Below are 23,327 nucleotides of genomic sequence, written 5' to 3'. Positions count from 1 at the left end.
CCGGGTGAGTGAGGAGATCCGACGCAAGCATCCAAGCTCAAAGCTCAGATGCAGACTTGGACCCGCTTCAGCTTTGTTACCGTCTGCCGAGCAAAGTCCTGCAAATCGAAATGTCTGTCTACACCAGGTAAAAACCTCACAACATTTGTTTTTCTAAGAAATTCAAACTAAACAGACATTGCTCTGTCCCAGCCCTGCCTGAGCAGAACCCCTTCATGCCCATGTGCTCCTTCTCCAGGCTGTGCAAGAGGACATAAGTCAAAGTTGGGTGCAGGACACCCCATGTGTGGCACCTATGGGTGCTATGCGCTGCATGGTGGGTGCCAGTTGTGGGATGCCCCAGGCATGGTAGGCACGGTACCTGTGGGTGCTGGGTTCTGGGTGCAGGATGCCCCAGGGGAGGTACCTGTGGGTGCTGGGCAGCTCCCAATTGGGAAACCAAGCCCTACGGGGCTGCTGTGCCCTGGCAAGAGCTCAGATCTGCCCCGCAGGCAGCAAAAGGCTCAGTTTACAGCTAAGAAAACTGAGAAGCAGCCGAGGTCACTGCCACAGCAAGGGAAAATGCCAGGGCTGGAAATGGGGCCAGCTCCCACCTCCCAGCCCCCTGGCTCCCCTGGGGATCTGGAGCCTTCCTGCAGCCCTCCTGGCTCCCAGCCCCTGCTGCCATTTTGCTGGAGCTTTAGTGCTTTGGGGCATTTTCATCTCTTTCTTTTCAGGTTTTCAGTGCGGTAAACAGAAAGCACTGGGGGTTTTTTTCATCTCCTAGTGCCTGCATGTCCTGTGGGGTGGGGTGTGAAAATCTGGAAAAAACCCAGAATCTGAGCATGAAAATCCATAAAAATCTTGGCTAAAGATTAAGATATATTTATATACCCTATTGGAAAATGTTCACGACGGAGAAAGCCTTGCTTTCGTCACTTCTTTTTGGCCCCCCTTCCCCTTACCTTCTCGATGTGACCTTCTGCAGCACTAGGAAATATCCTGACTTCCCAGATGCATCCCGAAGCCAGTATTCCTGGCCACCCAGTTACGTAGCTGAGTACGCAGTTTGGATGCAGCTGGCTGGGTGGGTTGAGAAATGTCACCGCTACCTCACCTGGTACCCTGAGGTACAGCTGTGCCTTTTCCTGCGCTTCGGCCACCGGAGCCAGATAGGGACCCTGAGCACCACGTCGTCTTAGTTGTGAACTGAGCAGGAAGGCTCTGGGGAGAGGTTTGATCCCCAGCCGGGGTTTTCAGGACTGTGCCCAAAAGCCTGCGTGCTCTTCCCCTGCGTTGGCTGGAGGAGGAGTGTCTCCCCTGGCATTCCCCCATCTAAAGCTCTGCAGCCCTCTCCTACGGGTGTTGGAAGCCAGCAGGTCCCTTCCTGGGTGGAAGAGCAGCCATGGCCCCGTGGGGATGCAGGGACAGGCAGGGACCCAGCGGAGCCCTCGACGGACGTGGCTGCTGCTGGCTGTGGGTGCAGAACAGCCGAACCTGGCAGCAGCGTCGTCCCAGCCCTGGGGCCAGCCCTGTGCTGCCAGCCTGGCTCCAAGCGGCTCACTCTGTCCCTTGCTGCAGGAGTGTCCTGATGGGATGGGGACCGGCCCAGCACCAGGGGAGAAGGGGACGGTGGGAAACAACCTCCTGAGCAAAGCGAGATAGGAACGCAGCATGCGGGAGAGCTCAGGAGGCCAAAAAGCGCTTACCCAGCACTCACCCAGCAAGGTGTTGGACAGGAGTGCAAGTCCCCGAGGGCCAGCGCAGCCACCCGTCCTGCATGTCCTGGGCTGGCTAAAATCTGTCCTGGGCGGGAGAAGTGACTGAGGTTTATCAAACAGCACAGCCAAAAAAGCCGTTTGTGCTGCACCAGGAGACCCAGTCTGCGAGGAGTTGTGCCAGCAGAATGGAGGGGCCACGGTCACCGGCAGATGCCGACTGATAAGTGCCAAGGAGTGCCAGAGCCGTCTCCATCCCCATTGCAGAGAAGGGGATGGGTGACTAGGAGTGAGTAACAGAACCGCGGATGCACTCGCTGTGGGCTCTGCTCATGCTTGCTGCAGCGGCTGTCTCCTTCCAGTGGCTCTGGGCATCTTCTTCCAGCAATGGTGAAGGCAATGAAAAGATGTTCAGAAAACATCTGGAGAAATCCCCTGTCACCTCCCTGCCCACAAAAGGCTCTTCCAAAGCCACTGTCTCTGTCACTAGCCAAAGGTTGCTAGTGAAAGGGAAGCCACCATTGTCTCGTTGGGAAAGCAGAGCCCAGCCCCGGTTTCGGTGGTCTGGCCCTTCCCACATGGGCTTGGGAGCAAACTGAGTGTGCCAAAGGGCAGCCTCATCCCCTGGGGACCTGGAGCTCCCTGTGCCGATGAGCTGCAAGCCCAGCCAGCGAAAGCCCCTAATTCAAAACGCATGTTGTTTAAATTGAGAGATGACTGTAAAAATAAGGGTCGGATTTCTTCGGCTGCCAAGCCTCCCACGTTAACCCAAGCCCTCCGGTTTCCTGCCTTCTGGCATGTGTGACCTTCCGCACAGTAACCCCGGCACTCCCCAAGGAGCCCCGGGATGGCAGGAAGAATAAAGGGTAGCGAAGACTTGCATAACCTTCATCCAGCCCTGCCAGGAAAATAAGGAGGCCGCTTGGATCGAGAGTGTCGCGGGCCTTTTATGTCAGCTTTTCAAGCGTGAAAATGGGCTTCCCTGCTCTGGGCTAGCAGTGCCTGGGATCCTTCCCAGGTCAGAGGAACCCCAGGGTGGCTGCAACCCTCACCCCATCCTCCAGAGCCCATAGGGGACATTGCAGCCCAGGGACCGACATCTTCTCCCCTCGCTTGGGCTGGCAGCAGTTTGCCCAGCGCTGCCCTGTGGCGGCAGGGAAAGCCAGAGGAGAGAGGATGGGAATGGAGCCCAGGCAACATGGCCGAGCTCCCAATGCAGATGGTCCTCGCTGGGGGTGGACGGCTGCAACCAATTTTCCATGTTTCTGACTCACCCTGCTTAGAAATTTGTCTCTGCTCAGGAAGCAGCGCCATCAAGAGCGGAAGCTTTTGCAAACTCGCTGACAGGGATGAGGGGGTGTCCCTGGCCCTGGAGAAGGATGAGGCTGGCGCTCAGGCAGTCAACTGTGTTGCCCCAGTGTCACCAGTCCCCTCGGGGCGGTAAGGGTTGAGATGCAACCAACCTGGCTGTGGAGCAGGTCCAGGCAGGCTGCAGGAGCCTGCCATATGCCGAGGCCAGGAGCCACACGGGAACAGGGCGGATGGAGTTTCTGGTCCAGCAAAGCTCGTGCTTGGGAAGAGCTGGGATAAGTGACCCCAGCGTGGGGGGGGGGGGGGGTTAGCAGGCAGAACTGTTTCTCTAGCAGGGCTGGGCCCGTGGGTGTGCAATAGATAACTCACTGCCACGACCAGGTTTGAGCGGAGACCAAGGTGGATGGGTTGCCTGCTCCAGCCAGGAATGCTGCCAGTGCTTGTCTGGGTGAGACGTGCTACTGGTCTCAGCCAGGGGCCAGTAGGAAATCCCTGTTGGACGTCTCCCGACCTCCACTGAATCAGAATAACCGTTCCTCTGGAAAAGCTAAATTTATCCCTGAAGCGGTGACGGCATAATTCACATATGCCCTATTCCCCTCTCATTGGAGTCTCCCTTCTGTTTGCCATTTCCAACAATAAAGCAACACTGTGAGCAACCTTCCTGTAAGTCGGCATCTCTCCCGTCCCTCCTGGTGACGTGAGCCCAGGGCTGAGCAGCTGCAGGAATTCATGTGAGTTCAGGCCGGGCTGAACTTTTGCACAGTGACCCGCCAGGTCAGCGTGGGAAGGAGTGAGATGGAGAAAGGCAGAGAACAAAGACACCCATCGCAGCCCGCCCGCTCGCAGACTGCTGTGCACGGGACGGCAGGACAGAGACGGCAATGGGGATGGCGATGGAGATGGGGATGTGCCGCCAGGCATGTGGGGGTGGTTTGGAGGAGCTACCTGTGGTGCATGCTGGGGATACTGCCTTTCCCGGCTGGCTGGACTGGGAGGATTGCATGGAAGAAGGGATGGGGATGGGGATGAGAATGGGTGTTGTGATTGGGATAAGGATAGGGACTGGGATGGGAGCGACGCCTGTTCCCACAGAGAGACCTCCACAAAAAATAACTGCCTCTGGAGTCTGCTGTTCCCTCACCAGGGGATGACCCCAGCCGGTGGGACCTCGATGAAGCACGCAGAGATCCAGGGGCAGCCCCGAGGACCACCGTGCCCTCCTGCTCCCTGGGCTGCTCCGGTGTCCCAAAGGCCGCAGGGTCCGCTGGGCTGGGGCAGGGTCCTTGTGGGGTCCCTCCTGGGGGTGCAAGCTGCTGCGCAGGGTAAAAGGTCCTTCATCCCCCTGGAGAAAACCTCGGCCCTTCCCCAAACGGAGCCAGACAGTTAGGACCCCACAGGGATTTCGGCCACAGCCTTCCACATGGGGCAGACCAGGGCTTCCTCATGGCACAGAGAAATGCCTTGAGAGATCAATCCCTGCTGGCCAGGCCACTTTAAGCTGTATTTAAACTCGGGTCTGCAGACAGCACCTTCCCATTGACCTGTGGTCATTCACAGCCCAGGGTAGCTCAGGGCCTCAGGGGACTTTTCATTTGTGTACGTTAAAAATTCATATTTCTCGGGGCAAACTGGAGATGTCCCAATAGGAAAACACAGCCAAAGGAAAATGCATAAATCATGTGGCTTCTCAACAGGCCTTGGCTTCTTACATTACCTCTCTCCTGCCTCAGCACAAACACTGCAAATGCAGAAAATAACCAGTGGGAACACGTCTGCTTCGGCACCCGGCATAACCCCATCATTTCCCAGGACAAGCTCCAGTGTTGGGTAACGGCAGGGCAGGGAGCGGAGCTGTGCACAGGATTCATTTTGCCTGACGTCGTTAATCCAGAGCAATAGTCAACACATGAAATTTTGATTCCCTGTTTGTCCCAGTGACTCGGGGGTTTGGTGTTTCCCAGGTCAGAGGGCTCTCGGGGTGCTGGGTGCTCCAACCCCAGGCTCCGTGGGCATGGCCTCTGCCAGCTCTCTCTCTCTCCTGGGATGCCAAAAACCCGTAGGACCAAGATGAAAAGAATTTTCATGTTTTTTTTGGGGGGATGACCCCATCTGGGAATTTTTGGCAGAGCTGTGGCTGCCCCTCCAGCACTCAGGAGGGGTGAGGGGGGTGGCAGCAGATCTGTCCCTTGGGGGACGATGACACAGATGTACAACATCTGGCATGACCAAGGTGCCACACAGGGACCCCAGGCCCCACAGAGAAGTCCGATGCTCTTGTCCTGCCGGGGGGTGTGTGTGTGTGTGTTACCCCTCCCCATCACCACCAGCCCCCGCAACGTGGCCCCAGCTCTTCTCCAGCAACCGCAGCAGGACGAGCACAGAGGCGCTCCCCAAACCTCAAAGGTTTGGAAAAAGCGACGACCACAATTTTTTTCCTTTTTCCTCATTTGAAAAATTCCTTCCGACCTTGAAATAAATGAGAAGGCGCCTGCTGGAGGAGGGGGCTGGGAGCTCTCTCGACTCTGTGCCTGCTGAAATTTCCCAAATTCCTCCTTCCCCAGTTCCTACCTCTGTGACTCCTCCCTGTGCTGTCGCTGCTGGGTGCTTGCCCTGAGGCCTCTCACTCACCCTTTCCGAGCAGCAGCTGGGAAATGCTTGGAGACGGCTCAGGGCCAGAAGAACAAGAAACCGGTGGCTGGTATTTATTTCTGCAGGAGCCTCCTACGCCTTTGTACATAAACACACCTACACCAAAGAGATGCTTCGCCCCCAACAACAGGGAATTTATCCCCGCAAAGGAAAAAGATGGGAAACCCTGAATATTAGTTGCCTGCTTGGGCACGGGAATATAAGTTTGGCTGATGGAAGTATCGGGTGCACGTCATCGCTTTGGCAAGGCTGAGTGCCATGGGAGAGCTCTGCAAAACCGCAGTTAAATAGAGTGGCAGATCTCAAGTGCAGACCCTTGGCAAAAAATCCTCAGGGAAGAGCCGTGCAGGGCAGGAAAGCCGCTCCCGATGGCCACTGCCCTTGGGAAGCTCCCGTGCCACCACCCTGCCTGCACCCCCAGGTAACATGGGGACTCCAGGAAGGGTAAATCCTAATACCAGGCATTTTCGGACAAGATGAAAAGGCTTCTCCCCCAGGACGGGTGGGCCATGCCGGAGCCGCAGGGCTGGGAGCGACAGCGGTGAGATGGAGGCAGAACTACCGTGGGCTTCTGTGGGGCTGAGCAGAGGCAAGCTCGGCACAAGCCCCCGCTGCAGCCCGGGTCCCACGGGGGCTCACCATCAGTGAGACGTGTCGGCAGGGCCCGGCAAGTGGTGGGAAGCGGGGATTTAGCCCCTAAAGATGGTGTGGATGGGAACGCAGGTCCCTGCTCTAGGATGCGCTGTGTAGAGGAGGGAGGGAGCGCTGGGGCGGCAGGAGGAAACACCCGGAGGGGAGGGAGCAGAAGGGCTCCATCTGCTCTTATCTGAAAAGAGCCGAGAGTGGCTCCATCACGGTGTGTGAATTCCTTCCTGGGGAGAAAAAACAGAGACCGAAAATCCCTTTAGGCCAGCAGAAAAAGGCAGGACAAGAGGGAAGAGCAGGTAACCAGAGTCCAAGATGCTTGCAAATGAAAGAAGATGCACGTTTTCACAGGGGGATGATTGAAGCCTTAGAGGGAGGAGGAATTAATCCTTGGCACTCTCCGAGACAGGGAGCGTTTAGAGGAGTGAACGTCCTGCTCCCCACAGGCGCACAGAGGAGCTGACCCCAAACGTGCACCTTCCCCAGGGCTGGCAGCACCCTGCGGGGCATCACCCGGGAGCCCTGTGCCTGCAGCGTCCACCCTTGCCAGGGCCACCCAGCAGAGTCCTGCTCCCACCGCAGGCACCCACTCCAGGACCCCCAGCACCCATTAGGGCACGGCCTGGGAGCCCTGCGCCCACAACATATGCCCACCCCAAGGCCAACAGCTCCCGGCGGGGCATAGCCCAGGGAGAGAAGATGGGTGCAGGCACACGGTGGGGCAGCACCCATGGCTGGGGGCTCCACAGGGCGGGGGAGAGGGCAAGCAGCAGGGCTTGGCTGGGATGAGGGTCCCCGGTGCAGGGCGGTCAGTGGGGATGGGGACGGGGATGGGGATGGGGATGGGGATGGGGATGGGGACAGGGACGGGGATGGGGATGGGGACGGGGACGGGGATGGGGATGGGGACGGGGACGGGGATGGGGATGCGCATGGGGACAGGGACGGAGACGGGGACGGGGATGGGGATGGGGATGGGGACGGGGATGGGGACGTGGATGGGGATGGGGATGGGGATGGGGACGGGGATGGGGATGGGGACGGGGACGGGGATGGGGATGGACAAGAGGAAATGGTCTCAAGTTGAGGCAAGGGAGATTTAGGTCAGATATTAGGAAAAATTTTTTTACTGAGAGGGTTGTCAAACATTGGAATGGGCTGCCCAGGGAAGCGGTGGAGTCACCATCCCTGGAGATATTCAAAAAGCGAGTGGACAGGGTACTTCAGGACCTGGTTTGGTGGGCACGGTTAATGGTTGGACTCGACGATCTTGAAGGTCTTTCCCAACCTAAATGATTCGATGATTCTATGGGGACGGGGACGGGACAGGGTGCGAGGACGTGCGCGGGCAGGGCTCAGCACCGAGGGACCGATCCCGCCCCGGGTGGGAGCTGCCGGCACCCGGAGCCGGGGCTGCCGCGGGCGGCCCGGGGCCCGGCGGGGGAGGGCGAACAAAGCGGCGGGGCCGGGCGGGCGGGGAGGGGCCGGTGGCGGGGCCGTCCCCGCCGCGGTGCGCGGGCGGCGATAAAAGCGGGAGCGCGGCGGCGGGGCGCGCACTGGGAGGCGGCCGGGCAGCCATGCAGCTCACCGGGCTAACGCTGCTGCTGCTGCTCCTCTTGTGCACCGGGGCGGCCGCGGGACCGGCTGCGGGGCGAGCCGGGACCGAGCGACGTTCGGCGGTAGGGGCTGGCAGCAAAGAGCGGCGGGCTCAGTTCGCTTCGTGGGACGAGGTGAACGTGATCGCCCACGGGCTGCTGCAGCTCGGCCACGGCCTGAAAGAGCACGTGGACCGCACCAAGGGGCAGATGCGGGAGCTCGGCAGCCGCCTCAGCGCCCACAACAGCTCCATGGGGCGGCTGCTGCGCCAGGCGCGGGAGGCGCAGGAGAGGGGCGAGCGGCTGCGGGCCAGCGTGCGGGAGCTGGAGGGCCGCGGCCGGCAGCTCCTCAACCTCTCCGAGGCTCTGAGGCAACGCCTGGAGGAGGTGGCGGCCGACAAAGCTCAGATCCAGGGCCGGCTGGAGCAGCTGGAGGGTCGAGTCCGGCAAGTGCTGCAGGCGAGGCCGGTCGATAACCAGAGCGCCAAGGACCTGGGAGCGCTGCAGGTGAGGGTCGATGAGGGGGGGGGGACACACACGACACCCGCCCCGGCTGGGGGAGGCGGGGGGGGCCCGACCCAGCCAGGCACCGGGAGCGACCCAAGGCGGGGGGGACACGGTACACGACCACCAGGCACACCCCACACCCCCGTACTGGGACCGGGCTGGGGGGAAGCAGGGAGGGGGCCCTGCCTTGCCGGGAGCGGCCGTGGGAGAGCGATGGGACGGGGGGGGACACCCGACCCTCCCAGGGAAGCAGTTGTGGGGAGCAGCTCTCCCGGGACACAGTGGGGGGGGGGGGGGGCGGGGGCAGTCTGGAGGGGTGCGGGGGACCCGACCCTCCTGGGGTGCTGGGAGCAGTGGGTGGGGGTCAGCCTCAGGAAGGTGGGACACACACACAGACCCGAAAGTCCTGGGGGTACCAGGAGCATCTGGGGGGACTGGCCCACCTGGCTCCGTGCGGTATGTGCAGCACAGGCGGATCTCCCCAGAGCTGCGGGGTTCACCTGGCTCTTCTCCCCCCCCCCCCCTCCCCCCCGCCCTTAGTCCCTGATGGATGCGCAGAACTTGCGAATCGAGGAGCTCTTGCAGAAGATCAAGCAGCAGCAGTACAAGCTGGACAAGCAGAATCTGCAAATTAAAAGCCTGCAGAGCAAGGTGAGTTCCCGTCCCGCTCTGCGGCTCGGGGACCGCAGCCTGGTCCTGGCGTGAACCGTCGTGGCAGCACTGCTGGCACAGAGCGCCGGTGACAGGAGAACCGGCTGTGCCGCTGCTCCCCGGCTTTGGGGACCCTACAAAGGCCGTGGCCCTGGTCCTTGTGCTGCGGTGTTGGTGCAAGGGTAGCAAACTGCAAGCTCCCTGAGTATTTGCACGGAGCAATAGGAGGAATTGGTGTGTGGGAACAGACCCTCTCTGGGCCCTTTTTTTGAGTTTATCTGCAGAATAAACTCATTAGCATGGGTGTGAAAAACCACAATCATTTCTGGCTTTGCCAGCCTTTGGTATCTCTTATTCCTTGAGGCTTCTGGGCAAGTTCAGCCCCAGCTCTGGTCACAGGGGAGCAGCTGACGGCTTGGCTGATCAGCTCCCCGGAGTGTTGAAAATGAGCTGAGATAAAACTGTTCTGACTCGTGCATTTTTTTTTAGGTCAATCTACTGATCCCCTTACACCTGAAGGACAACAAAACACAGTCGCCGAAGTGGAAGATAAACCTGAAGAAGAGCCTCAGCCTCACCAACCAGAGTCAGAACACTAGCGGGGAGCCCGTGCTGACACAGAGTGAGTGTTCATCCGTGCTGCCCCGCTCCTCCGTGCTGGAGCAAACCTGCTGCAGTTCCAACTGTTTGGAAACAAAAGGTTCAGTTGTCCTGAGTCAGGATGTGAGATGTGCTCACAAAACCGGAGCTTGGGAGTTTGGCCAGACTGAGGGGATCTGGAGCACGGGTAGGAATTTAAGGATTTGAGAGGAATTTTTCTGCCTGATATTAAGAATGCAGTGAGGAGCAGACAAACACTGCTAGCGGCTATTTGTCAAAGAGGATTGGCAGGTGGGGGGGTGAATGCAAGCAGGAGAGGAGGATCTCTGCTCCTTGGAGTTAACTCTTGTTCACCTGCTCCCACTTTACCAGGCAGAGTCTGCTTTTCAGTCAGCCTGCTGATGGAGCGGAGGGTTAGGGAGCCCTGGACCACAAGAGGAGAGCTAGATCCTTGTGCGTCCATCTCCCTTGGCTCATATTTAGGGCTCATACATGAAAGACAAGTGCCTCAGCTCGCACTATGCTTAGCAGAAGGTGCTGAGGTGCAGCAAACGCCTGGGCAGTGAAGGCACCGGGCACTCCCAGCCCTGGGAAACGTGCACCAGAGCAGAGTGGATGCCGCATCTAGAGCTCCTGGCTCTGCCTGGAGCATCCTCTCTGCCGGCAAGGGGGCTGGAGGAGCTCCTGCAGAGCGAAGGGCAGCAAAGCGGGTGTCCCCAGCTGCGCTGAGTCCTGCAGCCTCCCTCCCAGGCAGGAACTGGTGTCCCTGCAGGGTTTGCTGGTCAGGAGCAGCTGCTCTTATGTCAGCTAAATCACGGTGCTGGCTCTGTCTGTGCAGCTGTCTGGGGATGTCCAGCGTGAGCCAAACAGAAACCAGGCAGGGTAAGGATGCATGGGGAAATCCTGCCCAGGGCTTAATGTAGGTATAGCTATGGGAAAACACACGGTAATTTGTATGTGGAGCCTGGAGCTGTCACCAGTGTGCCTGAAAGCTGGGCGAGCAGAACAAAGAGCTGCAGAATCGATGCGGACAAGGACAGAGATGGGATGTGGGGCTCCAAACTCCTCCTGGCGCTTGGCTCAGTGGGGCTGGCCAGCCCACAGTGGGGCTACGTGAGGTCTCCTTTGGTCAGAGCAGCACTAGTGAGCCAGAAAACTGTGTCAAAACCTCTTTCCCCACCATTTTTTTCCCAGCTCTGCTTTGTGACTTGCCCTCAGTAGTGTGTCATAGAATCCTAGAATTGTTTAAGTTGGAAAGGAACTTGAAAGGTCATCTAGTCCAACCAGCTAGTCCGACCCCCCTGCTCCATTCTCAGGTTATGCTAGAAGTGGGGTGCAGGGTGATGGATTTGGGTCTTTGCTACTTACTGGTGGCAGATGTAGGCTCTGTGGCTCTGTGCCAGCTGATGGGTGCTGGGTGCAGCAACCCTTGTGAAGCACGGTGGGAGGCAGCAAGGGTCCGCAGCCCCATCCACAGCAAGGGGATGCCACGAGGTGGCGGGGGAGTGGTGGTAAGAGCTCAGCACCCCACTGTCCCTGATGGGGAGACTCTGAGCATCCCCAGCGCCTCGGGCATCCCGACTCCCTCCCACCTGGCTGAGCTGTGAGCTCCCCCTTCTCTTGCCTAATCCCTGATGTTGGTATCACTGACAGAAAACAAATTGGCTTCCTCTCATTAGCAAGTCGAGTGAGTTTTTTGGCAAATCTTAAAGCACACAATATCTGGCAGGCCAGCCCTGTGCCCTTTGCCTGGGGTGGCTTGTGGCTGCTTTCAGAGCAGACAAGTGCCGGGAAGGCTTGTGCCGGCAGCTCCCTGCCTATTGTCAGGCAGAGCTGCAGTGCCTGCATGGCCCTGGGGAAGAGCGATGAACTCCACCAGCAGCCCTTTCAGAAAGACCCTTTTATTTGCATCCAGTGAACACAAGTTTTTTCAGGCCAGAGATGGCATGGGGCCAAGCATGTGAAAGTTGAAGGCTTGAAGCAGCCTGGAGAGTGAAAGGTTTAATCACTTGCAGAAAGAGGATCAGGTCTTTAGGCAGAGCCTGTGCTTTCTGGCAGCCGGCCGAGTAGGGGAAAGGTAGAGCCCTGCTTGCTCTCTCCCTGTGGCGCTGGGACTCCAAAATAATTGGGTTGGGGAGGGTGAGGCGGGGGGTGATGCAAACAGCTCCAGGCATGCCCTGCCATCCGCAAGAAAGGTTGTTTATCCCAGGTTGGTGACCTCTCGTCATGCCTGGAGATCCTGTTGGGTAAATACGGTGCCATGCCTGGGGCAGCTCCAGTGAGCCTTGTTGATTCTTCTGTCTTGTTTGGCTAAATAAAGGGGGAGGGAAAGAAAAACATCCAGAGCAGCCAGGAGGTCTTGTTGTTCTGTTGGTGCCATACGGATGTGCAACATGAACTGGAACTAACGAGCATGTTCCTCAAACAAAAAGATTGAGCTGAGGCTGTTCAAGCAGCTGCATCTCATTCAGCTGCTTGAAAAGTCCCTGTTGCACCAGAAAAACAGAAGAAATCCAAGTGCATTGAGTGTGGCCAGGGCCCAGAAAAAAAAAAAACAAACAGGGATGGGGCTGACTTCTGCATGCTGGGGCCACTGAGCATCTGCCCAGGCACTGTCCTGCTGATGCTGGGAGATACGGTGGGAGAGGAGACGAGGAGCTCCGTGAGGCTGGGTGAGCCCAGTACCTCCCAGCAGCCACGCTTGAGAGCCAGGGCTGCTGCAGCTGTGGGTGTGGGGTCAGGTTTTGGTTTTTCCTTCCCCTGAGCCTCCTTTGGCTTCCCTGGCTGCATTCATCTAGAAAGTGGGGATACTGGGGATGCACTTGGCCTCCCCGTAGTGCCGGGTGGCTTTGTGTGGTTTTGATCCCTCGTGCAAAACGCTTGCCCTCGATCCGGTGTGCACAGGCTTTGGGGAGGGCTTAGGGTCACATGGCGACTCGTCCCGTGGGGACGAGCCCACCAAGCCCATGGTGGCAGCAGTCCTGCGCTGGCATCAGCTCGGGGGTCCGAGGGATGCTAAGGGCAGCGTGAGTCTGGCCATGCTGTCTGTGGGGCTGTCCCGCTGCAGGCGGTGGGAGAGGGGCTGCCTGTGCCAAGGAGGGGAAAGTTCACCAGAGGGGTCTGGGGTTGGGGAGAAATAGGTGAAAGGTGGTAGCAGGAGTCCCATTGCCGTCCCCTGGGTCCCCCCAACTGACCTTTCCTCCAGTTGTGGTTTCGCCCTTCACCCCAACGCAGCATCGGGGCTCCCTGGGTGCCCAGAGAGGATGGGGCAGGGGCCGATGCCCCGCGGGGGCTGCTCTTGTCCTCAGCAGCTCAAAGGCCCCATTTTCCCCCCTTCTGCCCCCCACAAAACCCTGTGGTCGTGGGGGAGGCCCCTCTCCCCGCTGCCACCCAGGGTCATGGTGCCAGCCCTGACCCCAGGGGCAGCTACTGCAAGGGGGACCCCACAGCAGGGTTGGGGGGGTAGCCCAGCACCCCAGCACAGCCTGGGGCTTGTCTTTAGGTTTCTTCACCCGTCTGTCTTGGGGTCGTGCTGGCAGCAGCTGTGAGCCACCAAAATCCATCCCACCCTCGTGCAGGGAGAACAGACCCCCTTTGTCTGGGGGTGATGGGGGCACCTGTCCCGGCTGACAAAGAGCCCCTTGACTGTGCTGACAGCCTGGGGGCTGAAGTCCCTGCACATCCTCCTGCGGCCTTTTGACTTGGGTTTTGTAATAGGGTCCCCCCCCGCCGTCCCTGTCTCTCCCCAAGTGCTGCGGGTGGTGGTTCCTGGATGGACTTTTGTCAGCGCTGTTGAAACGGTGCTTTGCTGGCAGCTCTGGGCAAAGTCCCCGCAGGGGAGGAAGGAGAGGTGGGAGCCCGGCTGGTGTGGGGATGGAGAGGGGCAAGCTGGGGGTTGGCTTCATCCCAGGTAATCCACTCGTGCAATGAGCTTGGGCTCCTCGGGGTCCACCCACCCCAGCCCGTCCCTGCCCCACTTGGTGTCTTGGGCAAAAGGGTTACCCCAGCCTGGCCCCAGGCCTGCTGGTGGCAAGTTGCCCAGCAGGACATCTGGCTGGGGCCACCAGAGTCACCAGGAGCAAGAGGTCGTGTGCTGGATGCTCAGGTGCCTGCCTGATGGCAGGACTTGGGGTTTCTTTCTTCCCCTGAGGCCCTTCGAGACTGCTTCAGCCTTGGGGTGGGATGGGGATGCTTGGCCCTGGCTGGCATCTGGCATTACTCCACCCCAAATGGGCTGCTCCTGCCTGCTGTGGGCACAGAGGGAGCTGGGAAGCTCCTCGGGTGTCTCCTCAATGGGAAGCTCTGCTCTCCAGCCTAGGTCACCCCGGCCTGGCCCAACGCCTGGCTTCTGCCTTGGATAGAAGCCCAAGGAGCTGCGTTCGGATAAATGGGAAGATACGGGGTCACGGCATTTAAAAGATGCTGAAGTCGGGGGCTGTCGTCTCCAGAGCTGCAGCCACTGCTGTGCGCAGCTGGCCAGGCTCGTGGCCAGGGCTGCAAGTGCCAGGGCTGTGGTAGGAGCAGCCTGCTGAGGAAGTGGGACACAGGGCTGTTTTCTTAATCAACATTTCCTTCCCCCACAGAGCTTCCAGAGGATTGCCACCAGCTTTTCCTGGCTGGGCAGCAAAGCAGCGGTGTTTTCCAGGTGCAGCCTGCGGGGTCTCAGCCCTTCAAAGTCTACTGCGACATGACCGCAGGTAAAGCAGTGGAGATGTCCCGCGGCGCTTTGCACGGTGGTCTTGCCAACGGTAACCCCAAATGACCGTGTTTTTCCGGTCCACAGAAGGTGGCTGGACAGTGATCCAGAGGCGCACAGACGGCTCTGTGGACTTTGACCAGCTTTGGGATGCCTACAAGAATGGCTTTGGAGACCTTCACGGTAGGTGAACGATGGTGACTGTCTTCTTATTGTGATATCTTAGTACAAGTTATTCCCCCTTGCTGGCCCCTGGAGATCTCTACGTGTTGGAGCACAGCATTGGGCTGAGGAGGGGAGGGGACACTGCTTGCAGAGCAAGAGTCCTTGGTCTTCCTGACTTGTTCTGCAGGTACCAGATAGCGATTCAAATGCTGCAGTGTCCTGGGTTGTCCCTATTTGTCTCTGGAGCCCGTTTGTGTTTCGGCTTTGCACGGTGTCGTGGTTTAACCCCAGCCGGCAACTAAGCACCACGCAGCTGCTCGCTCACCCTGCCTCGGGATGGGGGAGAGAATTGGGGGGGGGGGGTGGGGTGGGGTAAACCTCATGGGTTGAGATAAAGACAGTTTAATAGGACAGAAAAGGAAGGGAAAATACTACTACTACTATGAGAATATACAGAACAAGTGATGCACAACACAATTGCTCACCACCTGCTGACTGATGCCCAGCCAGTCCCTGAGCTGTGGTGCCCCCCAGCCAACTCCTTCCAGTTTATATACTGGACCTCCCTGGCCCCTGTGGGATGGGGCATGATGTAATAGGGTATGGAATACCCTTTTGGCTCGTTTGGGTCAGTCGTCCTCGCTGTGTCCCCTCCCAGTTTCTTGTGCATTCCCAGCCTCTGCTGACAGGGCAGCGTGAAAAATTGGAAAGTCCTTGACTTGGTACAAACACTGCTTAGCAACAACTAAAACATCAGTGTGTTATCAACACTATTCTCATCCTAAATCCAAAACACAGCACCATACCAGCTACGAAGAAGGAAATTATTCCAGCTGAAACCAGGACGCACAGCATGTTTGTGTCCCTGCAGCCAATGCAATGTGTCTTGTTTCAGGTGACTTCTGGCTGGGCCTGGAGAAGATACATCACCTTGTCCAAGAGGGAAGATACAATCTCCTGATTGAGCTGGAAGACTGGGAGGGAAATTCCCAGGTGGTTCAGTTTGTCTTCAGCCTTGGTGGTGAGAGTACAGCCTACATGCTCAACCTCCTGGGACCTCTGTCTGGAGAGCTGGAAAATGCCATCGGGGACTTCAGGCAGCTGCCCTTCTCCACTCGGGATCGTGACCACGACCTCAAAGCTGACACAAACTGTGCCAAACACCTCTCAGGTCAGTACAAGCTCTTCCTTCACAGTGGCGTGCACTTTTCCTTCAGCCCTCTGCTCTCTGGTGGTGGCCCTGAGTGGGACAGTGACCCTGCGGGACTAGACCCCTTTGGTGTTGAGCCTGACTTGTCCCCTGCTTCCCTGGGAAAGCTGCATCCTTGGGGGAGCTGTGCAGGGAACCAGGAGGGAAGCTGAAACCAGGAGGGGTTCATGATTCAGGTCTTGGCCCAAGCATCTGTCTTCATAACAGCTTTGCTGGCTGCCACCTTGCTTGGAAATGTTTCAAGTGAAGTGGAGGCCAGTCCCCAGGCCTGAGATGGGGCTGCTGAAGGGTTTGAGGGGGTTTTCCACGCAAGAAAGAGCAGCAGGGATTTGCAGACGCATCCTGAAGTCATACGGGATCTGTGCGAAGGTTTCCCAGGGCACGGGACTCCTCAAGCGTGTACGAGGTGGTCTTGTAAGGTCCCGAAGCCCTGGAAAAGTGGGGAAAATGGGGGCAGCAGCTGCCTTGAACCTGGATTTGTTTTCTGTCTGGAAGTGCTGTGGGTTAAACCTGCCTCTGCGTTGCCTTGGTAGGTGGCTGGTGGTTCAGCACCTGTGGCCATGCCAACCTCAACGGGAAGTACTTCCGATCCATCCCCCGCCAGCGGCACGAGCGCAAGCAGGGCATCTTCTGGAAGACATGGAAAGGCAGGTATTACCCGCTGAAGTCAACCACCATGAAGATCCAACCCGCAGCACTGGAAGCAGAGCCCTAAAGCTGCCACTTGAGACTTGACCTTCTCTGCGGAGCACAGACCTGAGCTCCATCACTTGGTGTTTACAGAAAACAAACCTACCCTCCCCAGGAAGTCCCCTGAGGAGCGTTTCTCTTGGTTAGCAGCCCCTTAGTGGCATGACACAGCTCCTCACCATAAGTAAAGCAGCTCCATGTTGCTGAAACCCCTGGATGGGAGCTCCCAAACCAGAAGAGGAGCCACCAGCAGGGAGATCCACCTGCAGAGCACGCACAAGGGTCTTCCAACCTGCCACGTGCTGCTGCGGCATGTTCAAGTTGTCTGGTGCTTTCTGTCCTGTCTGAACACTTCTGTGCTGGTTTTGATGAGCTGGGGCTGGGTGGAAGGGGAGCATGTGAAGTGTTTCACTACCCTGGACCCGAGTGTTGGGTACAGAGCCTTGCCGTGTCCTGTCTTTCACTGTTGTTCCCAAATGATGTCCTATGTACCCTCCTGTGAAAGCCCCCAGAATCTCCTTCCCTGGCTGGTGCCGTGGGGCAGTGAGCCTCAGGCTGCTCCATCTGCACAGCCCCTGCTCCAGTGACTTCAACACCCTGAGAATATACGTGTTGATGGGAAGGCTGAAGGACACCCTGTGCGGAAGCGGGGGGACCTCAGGCTCACCAGGCTTCCCTGGCCCCCAGGGCTTCAAAGCCCTGTATTTCTGGCTGTGCTGGAATTTGCCAGGATCTGGGGAAACTGCTTCCAGCTCCAGGAGACAATGTGTGGGATCCTGCAGCTGGTTACATGAGGGCCAGATCCTGGAAGGCTGAGTCTTGAGCTCTGCCTGGAGCCTACCAGTGTTGCTGGGGGTGGTTAGGACGAGCACTAGGAGGGCACAGGTACAGAGCAGTGACTGTCCCTGGGCAGGACGAGCCCTGCCGCCAGCTGTAAATCCCCCTGAAGCCTGGAGGGCTGGCTGCCTTCTCCCAACAGAGTCCCCTCGCTTTGCAGAGTGAATAGCACCATCCTGCATGCACGCCCCAAAACTTGCTCTGAAGGGCCAGGGGGACAATAGGGTTTCTCCGCAAGAGCTGCACCGCCTTGTTGGGTGCGTACCCTCGTGTACAGCATCGCCTCTGCCTTTGGGGTGGGTATCTGGGGAGAGGTGGGCAAAACAGGTTCCAAAATACTGTTACGGGCCAAGCTGCCGTCTTGGGGCTTCCCAAGCATCCTGCCCTATTGAAGTCATATTGACTACCGTGCTAGAGCTCCTAGCTGCTAAATATTGTAAATAGTCATTTGTAGTATGTTGGATTTTGTTGATGAATTTCCTGTTTTAATTTGTTTCCGTATTTAAATGCAGTGTTAATAACAATGATGTGGTGTAATTTATAAATGTTGATGCTGGGGGAAAAAAAAAGCAACTGTAGTTTGTGTATTTTAAACTTTTTTTTTTGTACTAAAATATCTTTTCTGAAGATGTCTTTTAATAAAAACGAGCCTGTAACTGTCCTGCCTGGATTACTTGCCTGATGGTTTACCAGCAGAAGATGTGTGGGAGCTATGTGAGGACTCTGGATTCAGAAACTTCACTTGTTGGGAATTTGACCTGAGTGCTAGTCTTCCTTCTGGCCTCAATTTTCAGCTGTAGCCTTGTGGAGCTCTCTGAGATAAATACCTGCTATAGCCCCCAGGAGTGGTTTTTAGCCTGAAGTTTATGGACTTCTGAATTGTTTTAACCTCCGAAATCAGGATCCGGGGCAGCACGTTTACAAGTGACAACAAGCTGGCTTTTCTTATTCCCTGGCAGCAGACCTTTGTACCAGGGAGATATTCCTTGTAGCTGGCTGGAAAACCCTGTGCCAATACCTTGAATGAGACCAGTGGCTGGGGTCTGAATTATCTGGATAGAATAAAGTTGGAGCTGATCCGGACAAGCCCCAATAAGTAGTAGCATTTTACCTGCTCACACCATACATGCACAGTCATCTCCAAAAGCATTTATTGCAACTTCTGGGGAATGGTTACATATATGTAGGAATGAAATGAGCTGGCACTGGAGCAGGAGCCTTGAAGATGATGGGGGTAAACTCCAGCTGTGCTCATGATCCCAGACACGTGGCCTGATGCTGGAGCTGGAGAAAATAGCAAGTGCTCCCTTCCTTGACTAGCTAAATTGCTCATTGCAGAAAAAAGAGACAAGACACTGCTCTAGTCCCCTAGAGCGGCTGTATAAATACCTGATGTACCTAAATGTGGCCCCAGCTCCTGTGTCTGTCTTCCTTCCCTGGGGAAAAAGCCTGGGGTTAACGATAGCCCCAAGCACAATTGCACAAACAGCCTGTTATACCTGGCTCTGTGCTATCTATCTGCTCACTCTTGCATTCAGAAATACATTTTTAATGTTCCATTTGCTTAATTCAAAGCTTGTTTTGTCCCTGGGTGCGCCAGCAGATACTAGAGTGCCGTGTTTCAGTCTGGATGCTAAAATGATGAGACTGAGGTGGGTTTATGCATCAGATAGAAACTGCTGAAGGAGCTATGCTGTATTTATTCATTGCCAGGGATTTTTTTTGGCAGATCTGGGGTTTGCTCCCCAGTGGTGCGTTTGATCTTTAGCATCTACAGGAGGTGCTTGGAGGACAACACCAGCTGGCACCAAACACCAGCCGGGAAAAGACTAAATGCCCCAAATCTTGCCTAGCCAAGGACCTACCGCCGCTGCTTTCTTCTGTGTCTTGGTCTTGCCCTGTTCTGCCACGCAAGTCTCCACATCCCACCAGTGTCAATGCCACCCCATTGCCCCAGCGCGTAGGTCCCACACTGGAGCGTGCGGTGTCCCGGGGCTCTTCCAAGGTCCGTTTGCAGAAGATGCCATTCCTGGGTCTCTGTTCTTAATCTGAACCCCTCCTGGAATCCTCCAGCTCCTTCTTTTTTAACAACAACTTGAATTGCAGCTTGTCCTAACATCTGGGAGTCCGGGCACGGATGGGGCAGCTCCCTCCAGCGACAGCGAGAGGAAAGGCAACGTGCTCTGCCCAAAGCACAAATCCCCTTCGGGTTACCAAAATCTGCTGCTCCCCCCAAAAAAGTCATCGCTCCCGTACGGGCTGGGACGTGCTGTGCCAGCCGGTGGTCCCACAGCAGCTCCAGACATGCTGGTCCACCTCGGGCTTCGGGTCTTCCCAAGTAAAACCTCACGGAGGAGCTGGCGAGAAGGGTTTGCTGGTTGTTTTCTGGGCTTGGAGGGGCTGTGCCGAAGGCTGTGATGGGGTCTGAGCTCAGCCGGGCGTCTGGACATAGTGGGACAAGGGCTTTTCAGGACCAGAAGTGCTGTGGGACAACCTGGGGCTGCGCTCTGGCTGGGTGACACAGGGCTGGGACATGCTTCAGCGTGGAGCTCGGACTCGTCAGGAGAAGGAGATGGAACCCCAGCTGCTCTGGACCCCGGGGTTCTCTCAGAGCATCGTTAGATCAAGAAGGTGTTGCACAACAGGTACCGATGTCCCGACCCAGCTGCGTTTGTGGCCCCAGAAAGTGAGGAGAGCCCTAACCTGCTGCGCAGAGCCCCCTCCAAATCCAGCTTGGGTCTGAATGGCAGAAACAACCGCTGAGAGAACCGACAGCAGGGCCTCGAGCCCTTTTTCATACAAGAGTGAAATCCAAATCTCTCTTTTCAAAGTTGGGTAAAAAGGGAAAGTGTTTGTGCACATACAGAGCTGCACCAGCTTGGGTGGGTGGGCTGAACCCCCTGCACCAGTGGCACTGCAGGGGGTAAGCCAGAGGCATCGTCCCCAGCCCCGCACCACCAGTGTGGCCATTGCAGAGCACCGCAATGAAACAAAAAAGGCAAACCTCCACTTAAATCTGAAACCTGGTGCAAAGCCAAGAAACAGCAAATTAATAACAAGAGAAGAGTTCTCCACCCACCAACGCTCCCCAGGCCCCCCCAGCCCCCTGACACCCAGCCTTGCCAGAGCCAGCAAAACGGCTTTCAAAAGCCGTCCCTCACTCCAAATGCTGTGTCGGGGTGTCTAGCGGACACTGGGGCATCAGGACTCTCCCAGTTGTCCCAGTAACTTCCAGCTCTTCTGCTGGAGATCAGCAGCATCGAGCATAAATGGAGTTTCTCGTGGACATGTCTGGCATGGCTTTGCAAGCACCCGCACTCTTACAGGGACCCCTTCCAAGCAGAGTATTCTGGGCTGGCTCCCTTGAGGGTGCTCACAGACACCCAGAGGACCAGATACCACTAAGTGGGTGGGAAGGGGAACTCCTGGCTCAAGCATCCCAGGCAGGCAGCTACACCCCGGGGCACCACGGGGGCTGAGGCACCCAGGACAAGAGGCAGCACACTGGGTGACCATTCTGAGCAAGTTTTTATCATGTAAAAAAAGAAGCAGATGGTATACGCCTGTCTGCTTTTAAGGGCGTGTGCCCCAGCATAGTTTAAGAAAATATTTGGGGCTCATAGGATCTCTGCTGCCTGAGGCTTGATGGCCTGTGACCAATTTGAAGGCACACACGGGATTTCCAGAAAAGGTCTGCAAATGCATTGCCCTGTCAGCAACTGGTGACAGGCGGCTGATTTTGGTGACACAACACTGATTCTCTAACGCAAAACATACCATGAACCTGGAGGACTTCTGAGGGCAAATAACAGGGGGACTGGAGCTCACACTTCGCTCTGCATCACCCCGGGGCAGAATTCCTCCTCTAACACCAAGTCATCATCTTCACTCCCTGCAGCCCATGCTAAAACCCTGCCCCAGGGGATTTTGGAGCTGGACAGCACTCATGAGGATACCTCTGTCATATATTGCTCTTTAGAACTTAATGGCAACAATTCCCAGGCACTGGAAGAAGAAAAGAAGAAAGTGATTTCCATCCAAACTGATAAAAAATAGCTTTGGGCTTTTTTTATCCCCCCATACACATCCAATATTCAGCTCAGAATCAATTACGTCACTTGTGATAATGCAAGTAAGATGTTTTACTTCTGCTTTGCCTGTTTTAACCCAAACAAAGCAAGGAAAGCGAAGACCTCATTTGCAAGACCAGCAAGAAGCCATCCTCCTCTCCCTCCTTTCACCCAGCCGCTCACTGGATGTGGCATTATCAGGTGTGGGAAACTCAGTGCGGGGTAATTCTCCTTCCCAGGAGAATCTGCATCCAACACGTTCCAGCTTTGCTCCTCCTGATGCTATTTAACTATTCATCAGTTGGATGCTCAACATCCCTGGATGTGCTCTAGTCATTACCCAGCAGGGCCATTTGCTGTGGTCCGGCAGGGATACGAACAGCATCAATGGGAGAAAGCGATAATGCCTTCCTGCAGATCCTGGCTGTTAAAACTCACTTTGGCACGGGAAGGATTAAAAGTCCAATGCCCCACGCTGTATGTGAGCATCAAAACTGCAAAGAAAAGGTGAAAGGAAAGATCTCCTCCCTGCTTCTTCAGCAATCGCTGTCTGTCAGAGAGGAGCAACTGGCCTGACCCATAGCTAGGTTGGAGTTGGCATCTTCCCTAAACCCCCAGTTCTACGAATTTTTGGCTTTCCTTCCCAGCTGCCACTGCCTGGTATGCGATGGAGATACAAAGATGGCTTCCCAGCACAGCAGTGGGAATGTAATATGTTTGCAGCATGCTCTGTTTCTAACCGCATTTGCAGAGCCTGGGTGATAAAAAGAATGATTTTTCACTGAGCAGGAGCCGGACACCCCTGCCGATAGGCAGCTGTTAGTCTGGGTGCTGCCTCTTCACATGCTCCCATACATTTATTAGCACTCGTATTTGGAAAATGGGACCCCTTACAAACCACGATCCCGCCTGCCCAGGGTGTTCAGGTATCTGGTGGAAGTCGAGAGAGCTCAGCGCCGCACAGCCCGCAGGGTCTGAACCACTGTGTCCCCCCGCCCCGAGCCCTCTCACGCGCTGGGCCTCTCCCACGGCAGGCAAAACTAAGTCCAAAGCCATCTTTTTTCCTCCCTGCTGTCTCAGGCTTGCTCCTGTGTGATGCTGGAGACCCGCTAATCCTTTAGCTGGCTAAAGACTCCTCTGGGGGAAAGTAGGGCGGACAAACTGTGATGAACGCAGCCTAGGAAAGCAAGAAATAGGTTTAATGAGCAGAGCGAGCGTCCCCGCACGTCACAGAAGAGAGAAGGGAGGGAGCTCTCGTTTTCCCCGTGAGGGTTCATCACAACCGCAAATCGAACGCGTTACGCCAGAGGATGCGATGCCGGCCTGCGCACGCTGCGTGGGGACGCGTTGCGTAGGGCCAACGCTGGAAGGGAGGTCGTCAAAGCAGAGGGGACACCCCCGGGTATTCCCGGCGGCCCTTTGAGGCTGGCCCTGCGCTCGCAGGATGAATTGTCGCGGCTCTGGTGTCGGGAAGGCGAAGGGCAAAGCGGTTTTTTGCTGTTAGCACCGATCCGTTCAGGAAGTTGCCTCAAGCCGTGCCAGGAAAAAAAAAGGGGAAATGTTTTCCTGGAACAAGTTGTGTCACCGTGCGGGGCTTTTTTTTTTTTTTTTGCCAGAACAGCATTTTCTGCTGGTATTTGAGACCCCGAGCGCTGCGCGGGGCAGGATGTGGCCCAGCCCGAAGAGAAAAGCAAAGCTCGGGCGTGCAGGGTGCGATGGCCTCGAAAGGCAGCCGAGCATCGCTTGCGGTGGTTCTGGGGGGAAACACGGTCCCCCCTGTCCCCGCCTGCGACCCCCCCGGCTCCTGCGCTGCGCTGACACCCGCCCCCGCCGCCGGGCGGTGCTCGGCGCTGCGCGCCCCCGCCGAGGCCCCGCCCCCAGCCCCCGCCCGTCCACCAAAACCCCGCCCCTCCCGCCCCCAGGCCCCGCCCCAAGGCGGGCCCCGGCACCGCCTTCGTCTCGCAGGGTCCCGGCTCAGGCACCCAAGCACCGCCCCTCCCC

At 57.0% G+C, this 23,327-nt stretch overlaps 1 protein-coding gene across 1 annotated transcript; it reads left to right on the top strand.

Annotated features, from left to right (window-relative positions):
- The first annotated feature begins 7,854 nt into the window (after positions 1–7,854).
- On the top strand, positions 7,855–17,895 carry ANGPTL4 (angiopoietin like 4). Its single transcript, XM_049809095.1, has 7 exons — positions 7,855–8,407; positions 8,948–9,058; positions 9,548–9,680; positions 14,242–14,355; positions 14,442–14,537; positions 15,415–15,690; positions 16,263–17,895. Exons 1-7 carry the CDS (start codon positions 7,883–7,885, stop codon positions 16,442–16,444), a joined length of 1,437 nt encoding a protein of 478 aa, XP_049665052.1. The 5' UTR covers positions 7,855–7,882; the 3' UTR covers positions 16,445–17,895.
- The last annotated feature ends 5,432 nt before the right edge of the window (positions 17,896–23,327 follow it).

This window comes from Accipiter gentilis, chromosome 8, assembly GCF_929443795.1.
Source record: "Accipiter gentilis chromosome 8, bAccGen1.1, whole genome shotgun sequence".
NCBI classification, from domain to species: domain Eukaryota; kingdom Metazoa; phylum Chordata; class Aves; order Accipitriformes; family Accipitridae; genus Astur; species Astur gentilis.
Note: the sequence above shows the minus strand (reverse complement) of the source record. Positions and strands in the feature narration are given on the sequence as shown.

Bases quoted from the DNA above. Each gene is read 5' to 3' on its own strand.
- ANGPTL4 (XM_049809095.1), top strand. From the start codon at position 7,883: ATGCAGCTCACCGGGCTAACGCTGCTGCTGCTGCTCCTCTTGTGCACC. The intron at 14,356-14,441 runs GTAAAGCAGTGG...TCCGGTCCACAG, and splicing joins CTACTGCGACATGACCGCAG to AAGGTGGCTGGACAGTGATC. The intron at 15,691-16,262 runs GTCAGTACAAGC...TTGCCTTGGTAG, and splicing joins CTGTGCCAAACACCTCTCAG to GTGGCTGGTGGTTCAGCACC.